We start from the raw sequence: 25685 nt of genomic DNA on the forward strand, positions 1-25685 counted from the left end.
TGAGAAAATTCTTGGTAACCTGACTGGAACTAGAATGTACTTCTTTTTCTTAAAATTCTTGGATGTGATTTACCTTACTTCCACAGGCCTGTGGTATTACATACATGTAATAGTAACTAGTAACCTAGTAACTTTTTAGAAATGGGTCTTAAGAATGGTAACTCTTTAGCTCTACTTGCTTTTCTTCCGTTTACTGTGGGTTAAGAATATTTCAAGCTGGGATGTAGCATCCTGTTGAAGTGAAAGGTTGAAGTGTCTTGTTTGTTAAATTAAGAGGTTTTTGAACACTGAACATAATCACAGTAGGAAACTTTCCTGAAAGGAGGAGACTTTACTGTCAGGGCTGGTCCATCTCCTTGAACCTACAATGTGAACTAATGGACTGTTAGTATGAGGTATTCAAGGGGGGGGGGGGGAAAGTCCAGCTTCTTTTGCTAGTTTTCGAGTGCCCTCTTCTGGCCATAAAATGAAATCTCAGCTAGCAAGCCGCCTAGATTAAGGCTTTGTTTAGTTTGATTATTTTCTTAGGAAACCTTTGCAGCTGTTGCCTTTTAATTTGAGCATATTGTTTTCCTTGCAAGTTCATGAAATGAAACAAATTGTGGAGCTTGAAATTACAGGCAACAGATCTTTTTTTTGCACTCTCTGTATCATTAGATACAATGCATGAAGAACCATATATATCCAGGAAGTGCCAGCTGTAGTTAGATGACAGAAAGGAGTTCGCTATGGTTGATTTCTTAGGCTTCAAAATAGCCGATTTTTCCTCTGTCTGACATCATCTCACTTGATACAGCTTTGCTTTTGGATGCATATGCATGCAGGCTTCTCCCTTTGAGCCTTACATAAGTGCACACCAGACAAACCAGGAGGTGCTATTCCCCGTTTTTTTGAAAAATGTTTGAAATTCCTAACGTTGTTCAGGAGACCAAAAGCTTTTCCAAGGCTTTCCTGTAGTCCTCTTTGCAAATAGTTTCTAGAGATCTGTCAGTACTCAAGAAAAGCTTTTCTTAAAATTTTTATATATGAAAAAAAGAATAAAATGCTTGAATTAGCTTCACACTCGCAAGCTCTTGTCCTACTGGGGGACTCTCAACCACCCCGACATCTGCTGGAAAAGTAGCACGGCAAGCTGTAGGCAATCCAGGAGACTCCTGGAGCGCATTGAGGATAACTTCTTAACCCAGGTAACAGACACCCCTACCCGAGGGGATGCAATACTGGACCTGATGGTCACCAGTGCAAGTGAGCTCATCAATGACGTCAAGATTGGAGGCAGCCTGGGCTGCAGTGATCATGCATTGGTGGAGTTCACAGTCCTGAGGGATATGGGACAGGCGAGGAGTAGAGTCAGGACCCTAAATTTTAGGAAAGCAAACTTCCAGCTCTTCAAGGAGTTAGTCAGTAGGACCCCCTGGGAAATGGTCCTCAGGGACAGGGGAGGAGAACAGAGCTGGCAGGTCTTTAAGGATGCTTTCCATAAAGCACAAGAGCTCTCAGTCCCCAGATGTAGGAAATCAGGCAAGGAAGGGAAGAGACCAGCATGGCTGAGTCGAGACCTGCTGGTCAAAGTAAAGAGCAAGAGGGAACTGCGCAGGCAGTGGAAGCAGGGACAGGTAACCTGGGAAGAGTACAGGGATGCTGCCCACTTGTGTAGGGTTGGGGTCAGGATGGTCAAGGCGCAGCTGGAGCTGAACTTGGCAAGGGATGCAAAGAATAACAAGAAGGGCTTCTACAGGTATATCAACCAGAAAAGGAAAGTTAAAGAAAGCGTACCTCCACTGATGAACAAGAATGGTGACCTAGTATCAACAGACGAGGAGAAGGCTGAGGTACTCAACAACTTTTTGCTTCGGTCTTCTCTGGCAACCGCTCTCCTCACCCCTCCCGAGTCAATGGACAACATGTTGCAGACCAGGGGGGTAAAGCCCCTCCCACTGTAAGGGAAGATCAGGTTCGTGACCACCTGAGAAACCTGAACATACATAAGTCTATGGGACCTGATGAGATGCATCCCAGAGTCCTGAGGGAATTGGCTGATGTAGCTGCCAAGCCACTCCCCATGATATTTGAAAAGTCATGGCAGTCAGGTGAAGTCCCTGGTGACTGGAAGAAGGGAAACATTGTGCCCATTTTGAAAAAGGGTAGAAAGGAAGACCCTGGGAACTGCCGACCTGTCAGCCTCACCTCTGTGCCTGGGAAGATCATGGAACAGATCCTCCTAGAAGCTATGCTAAGGCACATGGAGGACAGGGAGGTGATTCGAGACAGCCAGCATGGCTTCACCAAGGGCAAGTCCTGCCTGACCAACCTAGTGGCTTTCTACGATGGAGTTACCACATCAGTGGACAAGGGAAAAGCAATGGATGTCATCTATCTGGACTTCTGTAAAGCCTTTGACATGGTCCCCCACAACATCCTTCTCTCTAAATTGGAGAGATACAGATTTGATGGGTGGTCTGTTCAGTGGACAAGGAATCGGTTGGATGGTCGCATCCAGAGGGTAGCGGTCAATGGCTCAATGTCCAGATGGAGATCAGTGATGAGTGGTGTCCCTCAGGGGTCCGTACTGCGACCAGTGCTGTTCAATATTTTCATCAATGACACAGATAGCGGGATCGAGTGCACCCTCAGCAAGTTTGCAGATGACACCAAGCTGAGTGGTGCAGTTGACATGCCAGAAGGGCGGGATGTCATCCAGAGGGACCTGGACAAGCTGGAGAAGTGGGTCTCTGTGAACCTCATGAGGTTCAACAAGGCCAAGTGCAGGCTCCTACACCTGAGTCAGGGCAATCCTCAGTTTCAATACAGGTTGGGGGATGATGTGATCGAGAGCAGCCCTGCGGAAAAGGACTTGGGGGTACAGATGGACGAAAAGCTGGACATGAGCCGACAATGTGCGCTCACAGCCCAAAAGGCCAACCGTATCCTGGGCTGCATCAAAAGCAGCGTGGCCAGCAGGTCGAGGGAGGTGATTCTGCCCCTCTACTCTGCTCTGGTGAGACCCCACCTGGAGTACTGCGTCCAGCTCTGCAGCCCTCAGCACAAGAAGGACATGGAGCTGTTGGAGCAGGCCCAGAGGAGGGCCGCAAAAATGATCTGAGGGCTGGAGCACCTCTGCTACGAGGACAGGCTGAGAGAGTTGGGGTTGTTCAGCCTGGAGAAGAGAAGGCTGCGGGGAGACCTTATAGCAGCCTTCCAGTACTTAAAGGGGGCCTATAGGAAAGACGGGGACAGACTGTTTAGCAAGGCCTGTTGTGACAGGACAAGGAGCAATAGTTTTAAACTAAGGGAGGGCAGATTTAGACTGGATTTAAGAAAGAAATGTTTTACAATGAGGGTGGCGAGGCACTGGAACAGGTTGCCCAGAGAGGCAGTGGAGGCCCCATCCCTGGAAACATTCGAGGTCAGGTTGGATGGGGCTCTGAGCAACCTGGTCTAGTTGAAGATGTCCCTGCTCTTGCAGGGGGGTTGGACTAGATGACCTGGAAAGGTCCCTTCCAATCCAAAGCATTCTGTGATTCTATGATAATTGGGGAAAAATGACACAACAAAGTTGCAGTGTTGGAAAAGTTTTGTTTGACAGCATAGAGGCAAATGGAGAGAGTTTGATAATAAATGGAATATGAAAGTGATTTCTCATCAAAAAACTTGCACTGTGTTGAGCTCAGAAGCAATTTTTTTTTGTGCAAAAAATGAAATGAACAAAAAATATTGAGCTGCAGGTAAAGTTAAGTTACTGTCATAACACTTGACATCAAAGGCTTGGAGTAAAGAACTACTTTACTGTTAATCTTTCTTGAAGATAATAGTCAACGTTACGGATTCTTGTTGCCTTTGGCGTTACCTGCTCAGCCTCAGAAACCTGAAGTAAGACTAACTTTCAGTGCTGGACATCTATTTTCCTAATCTGTAACTTCACATCTGTTGCTCGGTAGCCAGATGCAGCTTGCGCCTTCTTTTAGGAGTGGGCGCTGGCACGGCACAGCGCAAACAAGGATACTGTACAGCATTTTGGGCTGGGCGCATCCCCTCTAAGAGTCACCGCTGTATTTTGCTTCTCATTTGCATCTTTACCAAAACAAATAATTCTCTGGTGAGATCTGTAGCTACAAGCCTGTCGCCTTAAAAAAAAATTTTTTTAAAAATTGCCCTAGTTTAGGGGAAAAGTGGCTGTAAATTGGAACCCCGTCTCCTGTGTTCTTGCCATGTCTGATTAGGTTGTGAATACTTGGACACACAAACTGTGACTCCTTTGTATTATTCATTTATTTCCAAAATAACACCATAGACTTGCCCTCGCATCTAATCTGTCTTCATTCATTGCTAGTAAGCATATTTAAGAACACTAAGCTTAAATTCAGAGCAGGAACAAATATCACTGAGAGCCATGTGCTTGTAAATCTGCACTGCAGCAAGTTGGGGAAGAACAGAGACTGTACATTTTCAAGGCAAATACCTTGTGATTGTAGCATGAATGAGTTAGCAGTTAGTTTGATAGTGTTACTTGGATACATAAAAATGGAAGTGCTGGTGACTAATTTAAGGTGTAGAAAAAACAATACACTCAGACATGAAGTACTGCATTTACATTACCAAGTGATTTCTTTTCCGTGCCTAACTAAATTGACTTACATCTCTATTTGATCAGTCAGTGCTTTCAAACATGAAGACAGTTAATGCCTATGTAGGGACAAACCAAAATTCTTATGCGTAAGTAATAGTAATGGGGCTTGTGTGTCCTTTGAGAGGAGGAGCTCTCAGGGAGCCCAGGCATGAGTCCCTTAAAGGTCCCTGGGGTTGTTTGGGGGTTTTTTGGGCTTCTGAATGGATAATTTCCTGGAATAATTGTTTTCTTTCAAACCTGTAGGGATACTATAGTCATTCTGTTACAAAAACTTAAACACAGGCGTGCAATACAAAAATCTCTATCTTGTGTATCAAGGTTGGAACACCAGCGATCTGCATTGATCAGAAGTGTGCTGAAAACTCTTGACTGCTCCATTTTATGCAGACAGTCAGGTGTTACACAGTACAGTGCTTGTCCTTAAGTGTGGCAGGGTGCTTTATTGTTTACCAAGTGGTGTGAGTGAGCAGAAAACTCGCTATAATATTTCTTTTTCAGGCAAGTGCCATAATTCTGTTCTGCAGTATGTCCAGCATGATTTGCAGTATCTGTATCAGTGCTTTAAAAACAAACATGTTACTCATTTACTGTCACCTCTAGGGTGACATGTGTTGCAATAGCACCCAAGAGCTGCTTTTGCCCAGCCAAAGCCCAACTGCCGTGCACTAACATGGAGAGGCAGTTCACTTCCTACCCAAAGACATGATACCAAACCCGACCTCCCAAAGAAGATGCTGGGATGGCTTGCTGGGTTGGAGTACTGGGCCTAGTTTCTATATTGTTTTAAGCAGCTCAGTGCAAAACCTGTAGTTGGCTGTAAGTTTGTCAGCGTGCTTACGCTGCAGCATACAGTGACTATCTGCTTACTGGTTTTAAATTTCGGCCAGACAAACCTGTTCTGTATTGTCAAATTTTGATGAGTCTCTTTGTGTGTGAGGACCAGCAGTGAAGGACCAGCTTTAGATCGTCCTTTATGCAAAGCCTGCACCCTTCTCTTCCAGAGCCGCATGGATCCATATGAGGCTCTGAAGAGAGAGCTCTCACATTCTGAACCCGAATCCTTTTATTTTGCTGTGGTTCAGCCCTTGCAGACAGCAGCCACTAGAGGACAGTGTGACTGCGTATTTGACTGCGTCTCTTAATGCTTTCTAATAAACGCCATACCCGTTCACAGCACAGGACAGACTATGCTTAAACTATTAGACTGTGTGAAGGCACCGCTTAATTCCCGCTTTCCCATTGTCACAACTGCTTGCTATATGTATTTGAAGAGTAAGTGCAAAATACTAAAATGGACTGAGTTGGCATTATTCAGTGCCATAAACATGTGAGATGTCTTTAACAGCAGGCATTGCCTGGGGAGCAGCAGTAGAATATTACATGGTACCTTTATTCTGAAGTAAGTAGTTGCGTGCATACACGTACACCCCCCCCCCCCCCTTTATTTTACTTAGTTGTATATTTAATAGGGCCCAGTGAGGAGAGATGTGCAGGCAGCAGCACGGTTCTGGGGTAAATTTTCAGGATTCTGCACTGCTTATTTTTCCTAAGTAAAACAACAAATTGGTTGTAGTTACTTAGTTGCTATTTCATTTGTATAACATAATGTCTTTCTCTTCTTTCTTTTTTTCTTTTCTAGATATTTCAAGGGAACACTGAATTGTACCAGGAAGTTCGCAATAATTTCATTCCACCTATTATTGCACGCTTTTTTAGGATTAACCCCTTAAAATGGCACCAGAAAATTGCAATGAAAGTAGAATTGCTAGGATGTCAGTTTAGTATAGGTAAGGCAACTGAAAACCTTTCAACTGTGCAAGACAAGCAGTGAAATAATGTGGCAAAGATTACATTGTGGGTATATCTTCAATGAGAAAAAAGTACTTCTTAGCTGCATAATCCTTCTGTAACTGATACTTCTGAATTTCTTCCAAAGTTACTACCTGTAACCTGGAAAATACCTAGTGTAGGCATAAACAAGGTAATTTAGAAAACAGGTGTTTCAAAAGACACCAGTCACTTGCTTTCAATGTTATTGATTCATGGGGGTTTTTTCCTCATTCTGTAACATGAACAGAAGTTTTAGAGCAAACTCTTGCAGCTGTCTTCTCCTGAAAAGGAAACTAGCACTTCAAAAAACTTTTCTTATAAATTCTTTTCTTCTAAAGGCCGTGCTCCTAAAATCACCATGCCGCCACCACCTCAGAACAAGAATGATGACAGGAATGATGACTTCATTCATTCAGTGAAGACTTTGTTGCAGACAGATAAAACAACTTTCACACCTGAAATAAAAAACACCACAGTGACTCCAAGTGTAACCAAAGGTATCCACAGTTAAGCAACAGAAGTGTTTGGGAATGGGAACTCCTGACAGTACTTTGGCATATATGTGCTTTCTGAATTTGAATTTTCCCAACATTTAATATATTATAGCAAATTATCAATCTTTTTAATATTTACCAGTTGTTAAATATACATATGATAAAAAACATACAGTTGCATACTGCTTGCAGAAACAAAACCAATCTTCCAAGTCATATATATATGAAGTTTTGTCATTCAAAACCTGTAGAAACTGAGTTCGGCTTTTAATTACTGAACAACTTTTGTCAGAAGGAGAAGTTGCAACTTGGACTTCCCTTTAGAATTAATCAGACGTAACTGCTTTGTTATTTAATTTGGTAATTTCTTAGGACAAAACACTTTTGACATAGCTAATCTTTTACGGAGCAGTCATGTTGGCATGAAATTTGAAAAACATCATCTGGCATCATCATTCTGTTTATCAAAGAAAATTGTCAGAAAAGGGAGATGTAGGCACTGGTGAAGTGTCCTTTGGATGGCAGGGGACAGGATGGTCTCATGTCACACGCAGACCCAGCACAGGCTGATTGTGATTAACTGTTAAGGCACTGTGGTATTTACTTCTTATAGGAGGTTCAAACTTCAGTGGTTGCATATTCCTGGGCTCTTTTGATTTTCCTTGCTAATCATAAAATACATTGTTCTAACAGAAAAATCTTACTTACGTTAAAACAAATCCATTGATGTTGATGAAAAACCTTGCAAAAATACCAGCTGTGCATACATGTAGAAGAGCGAGATGTTAATTGACGTTTACACTGTGGGAGCATCCAGGAGGGTAGCTTAGCTGGGGGATCTGGTGTGATAGATGCTATACATGAAAACTATGTGCTTTACCCAAGTAATTTTCAAAATAAAAACTGATTTATGAGAAGCTCTTCTGTCTGACACCACTTAATTTAATGGCTTTCAGATGTGGCATTGGCAGCAGTTCTGGTTCCAGTGCTGGTGATGGTCTTCACTACTCTGATTCTTATCTTAGTTTGTGCGTGGCATTGGAGAAACCGGTAAATGAATAGATTACTGAAAGTGCTTTAAATGAATGTTAGCCTGGTGTGTGGGAATGAAATGCTGCATGTATCGCTATGGGAACTACATGGTCCACACTTGTGGAAGGACTTTTTTTTTTTTCAGAATTGTATTCTCTGTGAGAAAATGTTCGCTTGAATAGCGAGGACAGTGAAAACAGCTTTTTTAAACTATTTTTATTAGAAGTGCTTTTACTGAAAACTGGTTTCTCCAGTAGCAGCAGACTGGTGATGGCAAGCCAGGTTACTGGTGCTTATACTTTAAATTTGAGGACCAGTTACAGCCAAGGTGATAGTTGCTGAGCATTAATTAATGAATGCATCTTCCGATAAGCAGACTAGCTAAAATACCCCCTTTTTCTTTTTTTCACAGCAAGAAAAAAACTGAGGGCACTTACGATTTACCTTACTGGGATCGTGCAGGTAACAAAACGGTTTTATGAAGTCCTTTACTTGGCATTTTTGGTTTGATGCGTATTTCCGATTGCAGTAACACAGACAATTTCCAGTATCAGAAGCTTCTCTAATGCTGACTGATGCAGGCGTAGTGAACACCGAATTTCTCTTCTGGACAGACTTAACTGCTTCATTCTCTGAATTTTTTTTCAGAAATAGAAAATGCCTTGTCTCCTGTTAGAGCTTACAGCTTCAGACTTTTTTTAGTAAACAAAGTATAGAACCTCTTAATTATATAACGTGAGGGGAAAAATTATTTATGATGAATGTCTTTATACATTTGATAATCACATATTTGGTACCTTTTTTGTCCTGGAAAAAAATCTTTCCTCTTCGTGTAGAAGGTCTATCAAGTTTTGTCTTTCTGCATTGCCCTAGTAAGCATGTGGGATTGCTTGGAGCCCCTTTTAGGCATATTTTCCATCCTGCTGTCTTGTGCCCCACTAGCTTCAGATCAGACAATTCCACCAAGCAGCACTTAGCCAGTGTCCTGAAAACGTGTGTGCTACAGCATAAAGGGCTGCTGCAGCAGCTGGGTCTCTACTGTCTGTACGACCATGCTTCACTTCTGTCCTCATGTGGAAAATTTCCACATCTGTGTGTTTGCTCACTGGCAGTTTTAAGTATGCCTTATCCTTTAGACAAGAAACCTGTTGACTACTTTATTTTTATTCATTACATGTTTGTTTCTGATAGCTCACAGCATTGTTGTCTTAGAATAGCAGACTCAAAATATCCTGTATTTAAATGTCAGTGATGGACATGCCAGATTTTCTTCCTCTTTGCTTAAATTTAAAGGTTCAGTATGCAGGTGTGTTTTAAAAGGAAATTTGTCAAAACGCAGTATCAAAATAATGTTGCTACACTTCTCTGTGGAACCTCTGTCTGTCCCCTCCCAGAGGCTACCTCAAATTCTGTTAAACAGTGTTCTGTGGTTGAATCTCCTGTTTCTTGGGCTTTACCTAGAGGATGGTCTCTTAGAGCTGGAATGAAATATCTTAATGGACAGCAAAACTAGAATGGCTCTGGCTACTCGGGAAAGGATGGGGGGAACCCAACAAAACCAACCCTCCCTACCTTCTCTTAAGAAAACGTTCATGACCACAGTCACTCCTTGTCATTTCCACTCAAGTTAAAATCCTCCTCATTCAGGTTTTTGCAAATATTCACTGATCAGCTAGAAACATGACAATAACAGAAACCACATTCATTACATGTACTCTTAGGTTATAACTGAGATTGTCTAAAATTTTGTGTAAATATTTGATTTACAAATTGGAATCATGGCTGACTTTTTAGCATTTTCTGTATTTGATGAGTTTACTAATGTGAGGGGTAGCCCCAGCACAGCTGCCAATGGACATTCAGGGATAGATTCACTAGACTGCAGCAGTTCTTCAGGTGTTTGAAGGGGGAGCATTCAGGCAAGTTGATTGGGTGAGAGTAACATTTTCACCTCTGAATCTTCAGTCTGCCAGAAAACATTAAAATATCTTCTAACCTTAGGGTCACGCAAATACCAGCCACTACAAAATATAAGCTGTGGTGTAAAAATATTTCAGTAGCTTAAAACACAGCATATATGCAGTCTTAGGTGGCTTTTTTCTTTTTTAAATCCATGGGAAGGATGGTGGAAAGGAATGAAGCAGTTTCTCCCGACCAAATCAGCAGAACATGAAGAAACTCCCGTACGCTACAGCAGCAGTGAAATTAGTCACCTAAGACCAAGAGAAGTCCCAACAATGCTGCAAACAGAGTCTGCAGGTACATTTTACTGTTTTTGTGGCTATGTTTTTAATCTATCTATCTATCTATCTATCTACATATATACATATACACACAGACAGACACACACACACGAAATGCCAAAAAATGTCGGGAATTGGGCTACAAATAGTTCTGTTGGTAAGTGCGTTTCTTAAAATGCAAGCTTTTTCAGATCCATGCTTGGCTTATCATAAAAGTATGTGTTAGTTGACTTGATGTGCTGTGGATAGACACTTTCCCAAGTTAATGCAGTAACTGAAAGTTTCTTTACTTGTACTTAAACCCCATAAACGGCTGAAGGATTTTTTTAGCCATGTTTTCGTGCACTGGAAATAATTTTACCCCGTTATCTTTACACACAAATCTGAAATGTGGCACTTGGTTCCCTACACTGACTGGATTAAATCATTCTTTTGATCTGGAAAAGGAGGAGTTACTGATAACGGCATATGCCCTTTACTTGGTGAACCAGTCCTTAGAGGAAGATGACGGATTGTGCCTTTGGTTTTGTGCACGTGCTGATGGCAGAAATACACAGACGTGCAGGAATTACGGCTTCACAGCAGGCAGAATGACTTTTCTGTTTTTGGCTGCTTGTCTGTTTTTGCCCAGCTAGCCAGGTTTCTCACCTCCAGCTTTTGTAACTCAGATTATCTGTTGCACTAAAACATCTGAGCTGACCACATGCAGGCTTCCCCCTGCAGAGGACAAACCCTCCACCCCAAGGACCACTTTTTAGCCAAAGCCAGGCAGGGTAATTTCATTTCATTCTGATTTTGCAGGGAAGCATGTTTCAAAAAACTTTGTTTTGAGGCAGATTTACAGCATGGGAAATTGCAGCTCACAAGGGAAGAAGTACAAACGTGAGAAGTCAGGATGTTGTAGCTATCCCAATGGTTTTAACTATTGGGTGGAAATTACTTTTTTTCCAAAGCAATTGGCGCTGGCAGAGAGAGACGGACCACTGGTTTGATCTAGGATAATAATTGACAGGTTGTATTTAACGTGATTCCACTGTAAAAAAAAAAAAATCCATTAAGTGTGTTTTTATTTTGTTTTCTTGGGGCTTGCAACACAGAGTATGCTCAGCCACTGGTAGGGGGAATTGTTGGCACGCTTCATCAGAGATCGACCTTTAAACCAGAGGAAGGGAAAGAAGCAAGTTACGCCGATTTGGACCCTTACAATTCACCTATACAAGAAGTTTACCATGCTTATGCTGAACCGCTACCTATAACTGGACCAGAATATGCAACTCCAATAATCATGGACATGTCCAGCCATCCCAGCACACCTCTTGGCGTTCCTTCCATTTCCACCTTCAAAGCTGCAGGGAATCAAGCTCCTCCACTGGTTGGAACTTACAATAAACTCTTATCTAGGACAGACAGCACATCATCAGCACAGGTGCTGTACGATACACCAAAGGGGCAACCAGGGCTGGGTGCCACCGACGAGTTGGTGTACCAGGTACCACAGAGCGTGGCCCATTCTACTGGGAGTAAGGATGAACTAAGTTAGCTCACAAGTAAGGTAGAATGGTGGCTTGTTTTTAAAAGCCAGTTCCATAAAGCTGACAGTTTCATTTTTTAATCGCATTGTTTTGATATTGTTAGTCTTAAACAATACCACGTTGAACCAAAAGATGTGGTATTGGAGGTCTGGGAAACCAGTAATTCTGCCTTTCTTTAAGCTGTGTATATAATTACAGCTTGTTTCCTGCAAAACCGCGGACTTTTTTATTACTACTGTACAATTGTTTGTCAGACATGAGAGAAGAACTCTTCAAGGTTAGCTTCAGTAATTCATAGATGTGAATGATAAATTGGGAGAAACAGATTAAAGTACAAAAGCCAATAATTTCTTGCTAATGGTACTATTTCTGGGGGAAAAAAAAAAAAACCCAAAGCTCCTAACTTTTTAAGATCTATATGTAAGCACTATAGCTTCTAAAATTCATTTTACCATCTAAAATGCCTGCACAACTTTGGACTTTAAAAACTACTATCAGGACTGATGGCAAAAATCCCATTAACTTCACGGCATAAAATAGTTGTGATTATAAATTACGTTATTTCAGCTTTTGTTCACGGGATTAGGAATCGTCAGCTGTGTGTTCCTCAGAAGTTTCCCACCATTTTTGTTAGCCTTCCAAAACTAGAATCTGCTGTCTGTACGATCTGTTTTCTGCCTCATCTCCTTAAGCCACCTGAGCTTGTTCCTTCCTAGAGATCCAGGAGGCACAAAGTCATACAAGCAAACTACATGGCAACTGCTTTTACATTTTTCCCTACTCAGTGAAGGCTACTCTGAATAGCGTCTGCCTCAAATTCAGACTTCCCTGATGGTCACTGTGCAAGAAGCATCCAGGTGTTCAAGGGTTCTCCCTGTCCCCCTGCCCTGCCCTCCCCAGAGTATCTATTCTTGTGTGTTAAGATGTGAGCTTATACAAAGACAGGTATGTATATACTTTTGTGAGTGCTTAAGGAAGCACACAAATATTCTAATGGTGCACAGCTTGTTATACACGCATTTAGCACATATGGTACGTTTTAGCACAACTGAAAAACTTTGGCCTTAGGGCTTTTCTTATGATTGTTCTTAGTAGAAGTCTAATGCAGGAGAAGCAGTACTGTTCCAAAGCGCGTCCATTTCAGAAGCATTTAATTGAATTTGTATCCTTTGAATGTTCCAGTGTTTCTCTACTATGAGAACATTGCAGTCTTCTATTTAAGATAACATAGATCAGTTTTAGCTAGGTAATCACAAAAGGAAGACAATTTGGATGTCATATTTGCTGTTTTTTATCTTGTCAGAAACAAAGCACAGCTTTTTAACCTAAGCAGTACAAAAAACCCATGGTAAAAATGCTTTATTTTTATTGTAACAGCACTGTTGGGAGGATGCTGAATTAATTTATACATGTGAAATGCCCTACCTACACATTAGCCCAGTTTTATGGACTTCAGTGGTTACTGTTTGTTTCTGTGATGTAACTCAAGTCAGCCTTGTTTATTGCCCAGGGTCCTTAAACTAGGTGGAGAACATCCACATCAGAACTAAAACACTGTTCAAGAGGGCTGCCACCATGTCTTTATACCAGTCCGGTATCCTGACTTACCACCTGAGAATTTGTTTGCACAGGAGCTATATATAGACTCAGTAATCCGAAATTACCTTTGGCCTGTTCAACATCTAGAACATGTTATTACATACCCTCTGCTACCTTAAAGCCCAATTCTACAAGTTTTTGATCATTCATTCTCATTCATTGAGAAAGATAATTATTTTTTTTTAGAATTGGGTGTCTAAGCCTAAGTGTGAATGTAAGTAAGGGTGGTGTGTAAGACCCATTCATGAAAAAGAAATTCCTGCCTATAGTTGTATTTTTGCTTGATAAAGCAAACTTCTGCTTGATAAAGCTAGTCTGCAATCTTTGTAGTTTTGCTTAAACAGGTAAGTAAGTGTTCTTACCCATCAGCAGTAACTATGACTTTGAAATTATCTGAGCTGATTTTATCTGAAAGGGGTGGGAGGTTATTTGTTTGCACCAAGATGCGACATATTTATTCCAGCCAAGTTAAGAAACCTATGCCTTCTTAAACTGTACCTGTTTAGGCTTAGAAAAATTAATCTACCGTAAAAATAAATGGATGTGTTCAAGTCAGTAAAATTAACACTCTTGGATGTGATTTTTACTGTAGGCCAGGTATGGTAGAACTGTGGATATACTGTAGGTTAAGATGGTGTAATAATGAAACAGTTTCTCTACAGTGGGTTTTTTTAAGCAACCATAATGCAGTTTCATTATCCGAGCAGCATGAGCTGTTGACTGGAATGGTTGTTTTTCAGAATTTAAGTCCCTTTTCTGAAAGAAATTGGTCCTAAACTTTGCTCCCTGCTTTCATCTTTGACCATGTTATTTGCTAGGGCTAAGAAGAGAAGTTTGAATATGTAATGGTTGGGTTTAAAATGTATGCTACAAACTGTTAAACATTGATTCCCAAATGTAAGTTGCATGACACACTTAAGATTAGCATTCTCCTGTGCACAGTACAAGCAGAGGTACATTTAATGGGTCTGTCTTACATGTGAAGACATATGGATATAAAATGTATTTCAATCTTGTTTGGCTTGAGTATTCTCCCAGAATGTATGTTCTTACCTCAGCATGTATTGTAGTTGCTCAGTATTTGTATATGTTGCTAGAACTTAGACTGTATAAATAGTGAGGGGTTTTTATATGTATGTTAAAAAGTATTTTAAATAAATTGTACATATGTATTAGTATGTTTGCATTAATTCATTTGTAGTTTGGAAGTGCAAGGGTTATTTATGAGTTAACCCCCAATTGTAGTGTGGCATGCCCTGCCTCCAGGAGTGACATTGTACCATTTCCTGGCCGTAGGTGTATGTAGCAACCGCCCACAGAGGACGGGTTGGTCCCTGGCCCCATCTCACCAAGCGTTAGAAGTAGTAAACTGACACTTACCAGAGCTCTCCTTAGGGCTGGAGTCTGCTGCAGGGGCAAGTGGTATCGACAGGAGGGAGCTTCCCTGGAGTTACCTGCTGCTGGCGGAATGCTGGCTCTGGAGTCCTGTGTGACGAGAGGCTAAGGCAGAGCACAGGCAGCTGCCCTGTGTTAGTGTAATGAGAAAGTCAGGCTCCAGGCCAGTATAACTGTAGTGGGTTGACCCTGGCTGGATGCCAGGTGCCCACCAAAGCCACTCTGTCACTCCCCCTCAGCTGGACAGGGGAGAGAAAATACAATGAAAGGCTTGTGGGTTGAGATAAGGGCAGGGAGAGATCATTCACCAGTTACTGTCACTCGTCTTGGGGAAATTAGTTTAATTTATTACCAATCAGAGTAGGGTAATGAGAAATAAACCCAAATCTTAAAAACACCTTCCCCTGACCCCTGGGCTTAACTTAACTCCTGATTTTCTCTCCCTCCTCCCCCCCAGCAGCACAGGGGGACAGGGAATGGGGGTTGCGGTCAGTTCATCACACCTTGTCTCTGCCGCTCCTTCCTCCTCAGGGGGAGGATTCCTCATGCTCTTCCTCTGCTCCAGCGTGGGGTCCCTCCCACGGGAGACAGTCCTCCATGAACTTCTCCAATGTGAGCCCTTCCCACGGGCTACAGTTCTTCACAAACTGCTCCAGCATGGGTCCCTTCCACGAGGTGCAGTCCTTCAGGAACAGACTGCTCCAGCGTGGGTCCCTTCCACAGGGTCAGAAGTCCCGCCAGCAAACCTGCTCCAGCGTGGGCTCCTCTGGGTCCACAGGTCCTGTAAGGAGCCTGCTCCAGCACAGGCTTCCCACGGGGTCACAACCTCCTTTGGGCATCCACCTGCTCCGGCAGGGGGACAGCCTGCCTCGCCATGGTCTTCACCACAGGCTGCAGGGGAACCTCTGCTCTGGCACCTGGAGCACCTCCTTGCCCCTCCTTCTCCACTGACCTTGGTGTCTGCAGAGTTGTTTCTCTCACATCTCTCTCTCTGGCTGCAGGTTGTTGCACATTCCCTCCCCCCCTCCTTCTTAAATATGTTACCACAGAGGTGCTATCACCATTGCTGATGGGCTTGGCCTTGGCCAGCAGTAGGTCCGTTTTGGAGCCGGCTGGCATTGGCTGTCAGACATACAGGAAGTTTCTACCAGCTTCTCACAGAAGCCACCCCTGTAGCCCCCCGCTACCAAAGCCTTGCCATGCAAACCCAACACAATAACCCATTGCTTAGATGCAGAGACAATCCCCCCACCAACTGTCAGCACAGAGTCAGCACACCAACTCTATACTGGTAGAGGGGCTGCTAGTTTATTCTTCAATTAGACCATGGCTATTTTCCAGTTACTGAGAAAAAGCTGCTTTTGCTTTCAAAGCTTTCCCCTTCTTTATCTTAATTCTAGCACTGCAATTCCTAAAATAAGGAAAGCATAATTACTCTTCTTTTGCAAGTAGAAGGTTAAAATTGCATCCTAAATGGCTCAGTCCTGTGCTTGTCAAACTGAAACATCCTTGTAACATTACAAGCAGACTTGTCTCCAGAAAATGAATGCCAGCATGCCTGCAAGCATCCCTGCTTTAGTTGACCACTGTTCTTGAAGGACTGGTCTCAAATGGGACAGCCATCTGTGTAAGGCAGAACACTTGCCATTTCTTTATCTGTCTCTGCATCTTGTTAAACATACATTCTGCATGAAATGCAACTTACCTGAAATACGTTACTTCAGCTTGGGCTGTCTCAGCTTCATGTTTAAGGTTTTCCACATCATGGGTGATGGAGGGGAGGAGAAAAAAAAAAATGAAGCAAAAACATATCTAGGTTTCTGAAAATGTTTCGGGAGCCAAAACACCCTACTTTCACACACCTTAGTGTGCATAAGTGTCCTGACATACTATTTTTTTTATTACTTTCCCACAAACGCTGTAGAGCAGTAGCGAAAGACCCATGAGAAGTGCTTAAGTTGAAGGCCAAGTATTCTGTTCACTACACAAATAACACATTATTTCTAGGAAGGAAAGTTCCCGAAAAAGTAAAGCTTTTCATGTAAATGAATGAAATTTGTCCTTCATCCATAAGAATAATTGTTCGGCATTTGTACTGTTTTATACTGATGAAAACAGAACGCACTTAAGCTTGCAGTAAACTCTCTTCTCTTCCTGTACTGGGAGTTCACAGGTGTCTCTGCAAGCTGGAAGAAACTCCTGTCACTCTGCTAGACACTTCAGATATCTCTTAGCATTAAAACTTCAATGGAATGCACATACTTCAAATGGGGGAATCTGACCTGTGAAGAGACTAGCACTAAGGAATTGTTACTGTACATGCTATTCCAGTGAAAGTTAGTTTTGGAAGTTGTCTGTTCAAACTTTTCTTCAGGTAAGTCTTAAAACAATTATTGATAATATAATCAAATATACCATGGTTCAACTTCAAGAGATGCACAACTATCACACTTACGAAACTACATGATCAGTAACCAAATTCTGATCTAAAAAAAGCATATAAAACTTGAAACTGGTGTCAGTTTTCAGCACACCCAGAAGTTTATACCAACCGCTGTCTCTGCTGCCTTGCAAAAGGAAAAGAAATGCTATTTTTTTGGCCATGTACTGACATGAAATTGGAACAGACTCGCACCTACATTCACATTGGTAGAAGCCTAAAACAGCTTTTAAGTGTACTTCTGTCTGCATGCTGAACTTACCTAGGGTGGCTACAGAAACAACTTCACGGTCAAATTACAGTAGAATCACAGTCTACCTAAAACCAAAGTTAAATAACGTTGTGATTCTTTTAGCTTGTTTACCTTTGTACATGGCTTTAAGCAAGACAGAGTCCAAAACAGTCAGGATGCAATTGAAGGGGAAAATGGAGGTCTACAGGTCAGGTTTCACACTAACACAATGTCACAATACATTTTAATAGTCCATAAATAATTTTTAAGTCTTACATTATTTTCTAAGTACCTGCAGTTCACTTGCCTTGCTCCTGAACATGCTGCAGCTTCACAAGGTTTTAGGTCTCCAAAACTAGCTTTTTGTTTAACAGGCTGAGTGCCAGAATCCATTCTGCTCAGGAAGTCTCCATATTGGTGTAGTCTAGTACATAAGTCTTTCTGAAACAAAGGCAAAAAGAGTTGTATTTTATTAGTAAAAAAGAATCCATGCTTTATGTATCAAACATCTGATACACATCTAAAACAGCTGATATAAATGCATGGATGATTGATCAAAAAATTCCTTCAGAAATCCCAGAAACAGGTCTACTCAAGCCATTCTACAGGTTTACTTTGAATCGACTTCTGAGAGGTTATAAAGATATGTTCTGTACTGCAGTACCTTCAGTAATCGTGTGAAGATTATTTTTTTTCTGCATCAGAACAATCAAAGGCATCCTTGTTACTGACAAAAAGGCTTTAATTGTCACTGTAACTACCTCTGAAGTAGACCACAACACTAATATGTTTAAATGCTGTAATTATTATTAGGAGAAATTACCAAAAAGTAAGATTTGGTAATGAAGTTAAGCTAAAGCTCTTGTAAACAAAAATGGTCAGACTTCGTTTTAGTGTCTTGCCTGGAAAGCAGGATGTCTAGCAGCACGGCTGCCTACTAACTACTGGGGCTTATTGGCACTTCCACAGTTAGTAGTGACCCACCTTCTGCGCCTGGAAACTGCCAGAATCCTGCTGCAGTATCTCCAGGCACAGGGAACACAAGTGCTGAGGGAGGCTGCACCTCACTGCCTGGTCATCTTCCAGCACCAAAATAGCCACTCCGCACGGCCACACACTGCCTTGGGGAATCATGGAAGAGGTTTCCTTTGCTACCACAAAAAGCCTCAGCGGTATTCAAAACCACCACCAATAAACAGTTGAAGTTCTCGCACCGATAATTACTTCATTTCACATTAAGGAAAAAAGCAACTTCCAGCATTCATCTTATACTGCCTCTCACTCACTGGGAATTACTTTCTTACTGCTTCTACAAGTTCTTGCATTTTTTTCTGTCGTACCAGTAGAAGCACCATTGCCTGCTGTACAGAATATTAGTACAGGTATTAGTTCCCCCTGTAGAGGGAGGAGTGCATGCATTTTTTTTTATCTAAAGGGAGGAGTTACAACAACTTCCTTACTACTAAGATGCCTACCTCTTCCACAGGAGAGGAAAAACAATTTGCTAAAATACATCGCCATCTGAGAAGAGCTCAGCTTGCTGCACTGCATTATTACTACTCTAAAGGAAGTGAAATCATAGAACCATAGAATACTTCAAGTTGGAAGGGACCCACTAGGATCATCAAGTCCAACTCCCTGTTCCTCGTAGGACTCGCTAAAACTAAACCATATGACTTAAGAGCGTCATCCAGATGCTCCCTGAACTCTGACAGGCTTGGTGCAGTGACCACTTCCCTGGGGAGTCCCGGGCCAGAGGTGCCAGTGCACTGGTTAACATGTCGGCTGTGGAAACTTCCACCCAGCATCGACCTTTTGTCTCCTGGTGCATGCTCTCCTCCAAAATACCTGATAAGCTGCTGCATAATGGAAGGTTCATAGGTGAGTTCTGACCGCTGCTCTGCAGTGGGAAGCACTTGTTTGGGTCTCCTTCACCCAGCCATCCACTTTTTTAAAACAAAACAAAACAAAACTTGAAGACAATGCTCTTTCACGTTTGGCTGAAATGGGCCCACAGCTTTTGGCAAAGGAGAGAGCACAGCAGATAGATGATGCAGAAAGCCTCAATTACTTCAAGAAAAGGATCTGAAAAAGCTCCATAATTAGTCAGGAATTTCCTTTGGTGCAAGCAAAGCATAAAAGTGCAGCCTCTGTCAAGGCTTCTTATGAACCTGCTCGGGAAAGGAAAGCAGGTGGAGGCAGACAGAGGAAAAAAGGGCAGTGGAAGGTATTGCTGTCACAACACATACACCATGTCTGTATTAACAGTTTTGAAAAGCTGATCGCACTCCCTGACCTGTCAATGACTGCAAGGTTTTGCAGTCCTGTTTTCAGTCGTGGTTTATAGCATCAACTTAGATGGAATAGTTTAAAAAGTAAACCTTGTTTCAACAGTTAAACAACATTCCTTAGCTGCCAATGTAATGAAAAGCTATCTCTTTTGCATTTCATGAACTAAAGAGGCAAGAAAAAGAGCTTTTCATAGCAATTATTAGTAACAAATAAGGAATGGCTACAAAGAAAACAGAGTAGGGAATTTTAAATGATGAGGACCTTTAACATAGTAGATTTTGCAGTTTAAGATCAAAAGGCAGACATATTTCACACATACCTCTAAGAGGCAATAAAGAAAGTAATTAAGATCTTGATGCAAATAAACCAAAAAGGCCAGTGATATTTTATACTCCTTCATACTTCAAAGGGAGAGAAAACAGAACCTTACTTTTAATAGTCATCTCTGCTCTACCACAGTAAACTCAATTTAAAGGAAAGAAAATTGGACAAACCACTGGAAAACTCCTCAGTACAAGTGAAAGACTTTAAAACCGGCATGGACTGTCATACAAAATATACTATAAAGAAACTGACCTGAAAAAAATAAGAACAAAGGTCTTTTACAATTATCTACGATTATCTAAATTTCAAATTCTACCATTCAAGCTAATAAAGGGTGTTGTAAAGATGACAGCTCCATGGAGTGGAGCAGACAGGCACCACCACCTCAGCACCAGTGGCAGAGACACATCCTACAGGCTAGAGAGCGCGAAACCCAGGCAGCACTGAAACCAAGCCCAAAACCAAACTGAAGCCTGAACCATGCTGACACAAAGCTGACACCTATACCACAGAAACACAGGGGATTTATGTTGTCTTTATTTGTTTTGCCTTAACTTTGATTCGTTCCTTTTTAAGTTGCTGCAGTTTTTTGAATTGAAAAGCCCTCTGTTCTTTAGGGAGCTCACTGTAAGTAGAGGTCCAGGGAAATCCATCTCAAAGCCCCACCCCACAGAGGATCCCAACACAAAGCTGCATAATTTGCAGGGGAACTGAAACAGGAATGTAAAATTTACATTCACTGCAGTCTAGCAGATAACAGTACCTTAAACAGGACTGCATATAGACATGAAAATAGTACCTGTCTTGAACTGGTATTTGATGTACTGTTCAATCTCATGACACAGCAGTGAAAATTTCTGATTCACAGGAATCTTGCTGAGATTCAAGATTTGTTTTTAGCTCCTGCTATGAACACGAAGTAATATTTTATAATGGAAATAACAGCATTGTAAAACACACAAAAAATGTAAACTCATTTGTGTATGTAAAACAGCCATGACAGAATATATTCAGGATTCATTCAGGATTGCATTTGCAGAACAAAAATAAGAATATTCTCCAGACACTGAGATAAAATACTGCAAACAAGCCTCTGCTTTTTTTCTTCAGGTTTTATGATGACAATTTTGGAACAAGAAACAAAATGGGGAAAAAAATGAAATCTCAAAGGAAGTTCCTAAGCCATCTATATTTAAAAGGTAACTTACTCCAATGCCTCCTTCTCCCCAAGAAGACTGATCCATTGGAAGCAAAAATTTGCATTTTTCAGTAAAGCTCAAATAAATGTTTCATAACTTTAAGAGATTTCCCAGCCCCACTTTCATGCAACAAGAAAGCATTGAGCTGGTCCAAAAACTCATTAATGTAAAAAGGTAGCCAGAACAGGGTTCGTAGTTCTCAGCCCACGTAACAGCATTTTAGCTATAATCCTGGAAAGTCATCTTCCTTCAGACAAGTGGGCAAAAAGACCTCATGTTACTATCCTCAAAGAATTACTCAGCATCCTGTCTTAAGTCATATCTGGCACAATACACACCATATACATAAGCACGAACCACATACTTACAATATGCAGTCTTTGATCCTACTAGATAAATCTCACTATATTAAATTATTCAAGGCACAAAATTATTTCATAGATTCAAACACTAATAATAGTACATTAATCACTAGTGAAGAGCAGCTTTCCAAATACCAACAAACTCTTCAGGAATAACACATGCAAAAAGCAAGCCCCTCCCCAGCCCCCCCACTTGCATCCATAAAATTTCTAAGGCTTGTGACACATCTGGTGAAGACATTCTCTCTCCCAGCAGCAGCTAGATCCCCAACAGAATGTTAGGTCCCAATTTTGCAACTAGGTTAATGTAGGATAGCTTCCATACTGGTTTTGGTGGGGCAAGGTCCAGCCCACCACTGGAATAATTAGGTCTCAGAATCTGCCCAGGCAATGTATGGTACGGACTAAATATACAACAGGCTCCAAGGGAGCTCTGTTGTAACTTCCAAAAGGGACGGTTTTTTGTGTGTGTGCTTGCTAAGTCAGTCCTGGTTGATTTTTGCTCTTTACAGTGTCTTGTTTTTTATACCACTCCTCCTCCTTTTATACCTACCTAACATCAATCCTTCCATTACTAGCCAAATGGCCAGCAGCCTAGCTTATTATTTTACATTCCTGAAGGTATTTATAACCATGTACTACATAGCTGTAATAAACCATGGGGCACTTGGTTAACACCAAACACTTAAACCACTCCTCCAGCAGCATGGACTTCCAGAATTTTCAGTTTCTTCCAGCCCAGCTTTTTGGTAATCACAGCAAACCACAATACAGTGTTATTTTGACAGTTACTTTAATTTCCCAAAATTAAATGGGATCAAAATCCAGTACTTTGATGTAAAGGAAAAAAACTCAACATCTTCACAAAATTCCAGTTCCTAACAGCAGGTTATAACCAATGATATTTCAATTATGTTTTCACAGCAAAATAATTTATGCTTCTATGCATATTTTACAGCATTTTTTCAACACAGTAGAGGAAGATGAAACCATATACACAAAGAACTGGTCTTCTACATAAAGCAAACAAAAAAATGCTGATTATTAAACCAGACTTCTCTCATAAAACTAGACCTCTGCTGGCAGTATTCCCACTCCAAACAGTGGCAGATACTAAATTTGTCAGTATCAAGAGACTGAAACCATTATTCCTTATTCCAAAAGTTTTAATGTTTTCTGCATCTGTATCAGATTTTAAACTCATACAATAATGAAACAAACAGCCACATGATATCCAGTACTAATAAAACTGCCTGCAAAAATGAGTTCCCACTGAGTCGACTTCAAAGACCACTCAAAATACAACTATACTTCTATTTTCAAAACTTGTGCATAATTCCAAATTTGGCTTTTTATAAGGCATGTGTATGACTTAGCATTAAATAATTCCAATAATATTTTTTCCATAAGTCATTATACCAGCCCTCTAATGCTATCACCTTTTTGTTTTCTGTAATGCCAACAGAATTTGGACAGCAAGAGACTCTAACATATATTGGTATAGCTAATCTTTTGTTAGTAGAGCTAATCTTTTTCCTTAACATATATCCGCACATTTGAGACACTTATTTTTCTCTCAGTCTCCACCACCAATGACTTCTCTGATTTATCAGTCTGCAGGATAGCTGCATAACAGTTCGAATGACTAGGTCCAACTATATACCAGTTGAATCCTACTTCATAAATGACAGTTTAAAAACTCTCTAGTGATGAATGACTTTGTTGGTACAGAGAGGGGTACAAGGAAGCTGTTTTCCTGTGGGAACAACACTACTACACTTTAATTTAGGGATTTTTTTTTTTAAAGGAAAAATTAACTAGTAATGAAATGTCAGACTTCTGCAGGATCTTGGATGCAGCACTTCTCAGAGCCAGAAGACCGACACATAAGAGTTCTGAGAAGCTGTATACACAATTTTACACTATTTCAGTGAGTTTTTTTCCCTTTCATTTTACATTGTAAGTTATATTCGACAAATTCACTATTTTCAAGTTCTGCAGTTCAAACACAAATATTTTCAGATCTTCATTCACATAGTTAAAAAATGCTTACGTGGCATTCCTTTTTGCACGTCTTCAGATTTTGCTTGAGTATAACCTGAGATGGTTTGCATGTCTTCTAAGCATGAAGCTTCATATAGAACCAAACAGAAATTTAACATTAAAAAACCCCAATAACAAGTTGATTTTGTTGCATAAACGCATGCACAAAGAATGTATTTACAATACTTGTGTGTATATATATATATATATATTATATGTTATATGTAGTTCTATTTTAAGATAGCGTCACAAAGTTTTGCAAAATAAAAACAAGCCCTTATTCTCATATAACTTGGGGAAAAACAGCATGTGAAACCACATTTTTTCTGTACAAACCAATTATATAAAAATACCACAGTCTTAATCAGGTTTTCTGCAGTACACTTGCAAGCCAGTTTTGCGATGAACTGAAGTTTATTTCTTCATAGCAGTGACAACTCCATGGAAACAAAACAAGTGGATTCTATTACCACCTACTTTGAAGTTGATTAGCAAAGTAAGACCTTGATCGTATAATCTAAATATGCAATGGTCAATACTTATAAAAACCCCCTACTGAGTCAAATTTTAAATTGTCTGAATTCTGAATATGGGTTATTTCAGCTCTAAACAAGAAAAATAAAATTTTTGCTTTCATATCAAGTAAGTGAGGTATTATTCAGCTCAGAACATAATTATTTATACAAAAAAGCATTTTATTATTACATTAAGTATTATTACAAGACATTACTGTACATCTTTTTATTAACGTAACTATTTTCAGATGAAAACTGTATTCAAAAGGCCTTAAAAATAAGTGAACCTATTTCTTCTACTAGAGAAGGAAAGCGCAAATGCCTGGCAAATGCCAGGATCAATCCAGCATTTTCCTCTCAGGCACTTTATTGGTCAATGAAGATCACACATGGTATGCGTGACGTGAGTTGGAGGGAAGCATATGGATTTTTAGGCTTACAAAACAAAACAATTTCCCTGATTCTGTTCTAGTAAAGAATAAATTGTGCGCAAATGCGCCTCTTTCATATAAAGGCATATAGAACAGCTGAAATGGATGCAGACATGTTGATTTAGTGATGTAAATCTCAACCTACCAGAATAGACATGGTGCAGTGGTTGGGATGCAGTTGTCACATTGTATCCATCTTGTATTCACCTTGTTTTTATGCTTTGACTTGTTTTTACTCTTTTGTAGCTCATGGCTGTCATTGGAAGCCGGTACTAAGCTAGATGGACCCAGTCGAGGTTGTTCTTATGTTACTAATGTTGCCCAGTGCTACTTGTGATTTGGGGGTGTTCCACAGTGGCTGTTCAAACACAGAGGGTTTAAAAAAGCTGCTGTCTGCCCACACTAAGAAACGCACAAAGAAGTAAAAGAGAAAGGAACTGTACTCCATTCATACAGACACAGTGCTGAAGCAGGTTTGATCCAACACTGGGATCTCTTCTAAGGCTATGAGTATCACAAACTCCCATGTGGGAAATTTGCGAGCCCTGGTACACAAGCACGAAGTGTTTGGCACATAACAAGTGCTCCAGTGCAGGTTCAGGTGAGACCCAGACCAACATCTGCTCACAGCTGCCAGGCGTGCTGGCAAAGGTGACATGGAGAAAGCGCCAGCTCCAAAGAGCGCTTTCTGGATCTGGTATGATGAGGCAGTGCTTTCACAAAAATACGTCCCCGGGAAAGCCGTGCTCCCTCGGGAGCACGTTAGGCCCCTCGGGCCCAGCAGCTGCAATCACCCAGCCTGCCTCGGCTCTGCTGCAGCCACAGCCCACCCCCGACCTGGTGACGGCGGGTCGGCGGCAGCGCCCTCTCGCCTCAGGCCGGGCCGAAGAGCAGAAGGCCCCGGCCGGGCAGAGGCCCCCGGCAGCACAGGGCTCCCCGGCGGGCTGGGGACGCCAGCGCAGCCACACGCCGGCCGTTACCGCCCCGCGCGGGGATCGCGAGCTGCGGTGGCCGCGCGCTCAACGGCCCGCCCCTACCTGTTCGAGGTACGTTACTCCAGAGCCGTTGCCGCCAGCGGCAAGTTCCAACCCCCCC

The 25685-nt window shown here is 41.5% G+C and overlaps 1 protein-coding gene and 1 long non-coding RNA gene across 8 annotated transcripts in view; one reads left to right on the plus strand and one right to left on the minus strand.

Moving 5' to 3' along the window:
* The window catches only part of DCBLD2 (discoidin, CUB and LCCL domain containing 2), a 66345-nt gene extending 52461 nt beyond the window's left edge, over positions 1–13884 (plus strand). For all 3 annotated transcript variants that reach the window (XM_075513656.1, XM_075513664.1, XM_075513648.1), the window contains 6 exons: positions 6267–6414; positions 6796–6954; positions 7908–8001; positions 8396–8445; positions 10105–10242; positions 11324–13884. In XM_075513656.1, coding sequence (XP_075369771.1) covers positions 6267–6414; positions 6796–6954; positions 7908–8001; positions 8396–8445; positions 10105–10242; positions 11324–11766 — 1032 coding nt within the window. In that variant the 3' untranslated portion in view covers positions 11767–13884. The remainder of the gene's footprint in view (positions 1–6266; positions 6415–6795; positions 6955–7907; positions 8002–8395; positions 8446–10104; positions 10243–11323) is intronic.
* A 3569-nt stretch (positions 13885–17453) lies between these two features.
* On the minus strand, positions 17454–25685 carry LOC142415623 (uncharacterized). 5 transcript variants are annotated; one of them, XR_012777480.1, is made up of 7 exons: positions 25628–25685; positions 24736–24948; positions 23655–23732; positions 20840–20946; positions 19273–19370; positions 17732–17865; positions 17463–17510 (listed from the first exon to the last, which is right to left on the minus strand). It is a non-coding gene; the product is annotated as an uncharacterized LOC142415623 (long non-coding RNA). The 5 variants fall into 5 exon arrangements; XR_012777483.1 differs by having other exon boundaries at positions 25428–25671; XR_012777481.1 differs by having other exon boundaries at positions 17454–17506; positions 17728–17865; positions 24736–25671.

The sequence above is a fragment of the Mycteria americana genome, chromosome 1 (assembly GCF_035582795.1).
Source record: "Mycteria americana isolate JAX WOST 10 ecotype Jacksonville Zoo and Gardens chromosome 1, USCA_MyAme_1.0, whole genome shotgun sequence".
Classification (NCBI taxonomy): domain Eukaryota; kingdom Metazoa; phylum Chordata; class Aves; order Ciconiiformes; family Ciconiidae; genus Mycteria; species Mycteria americana.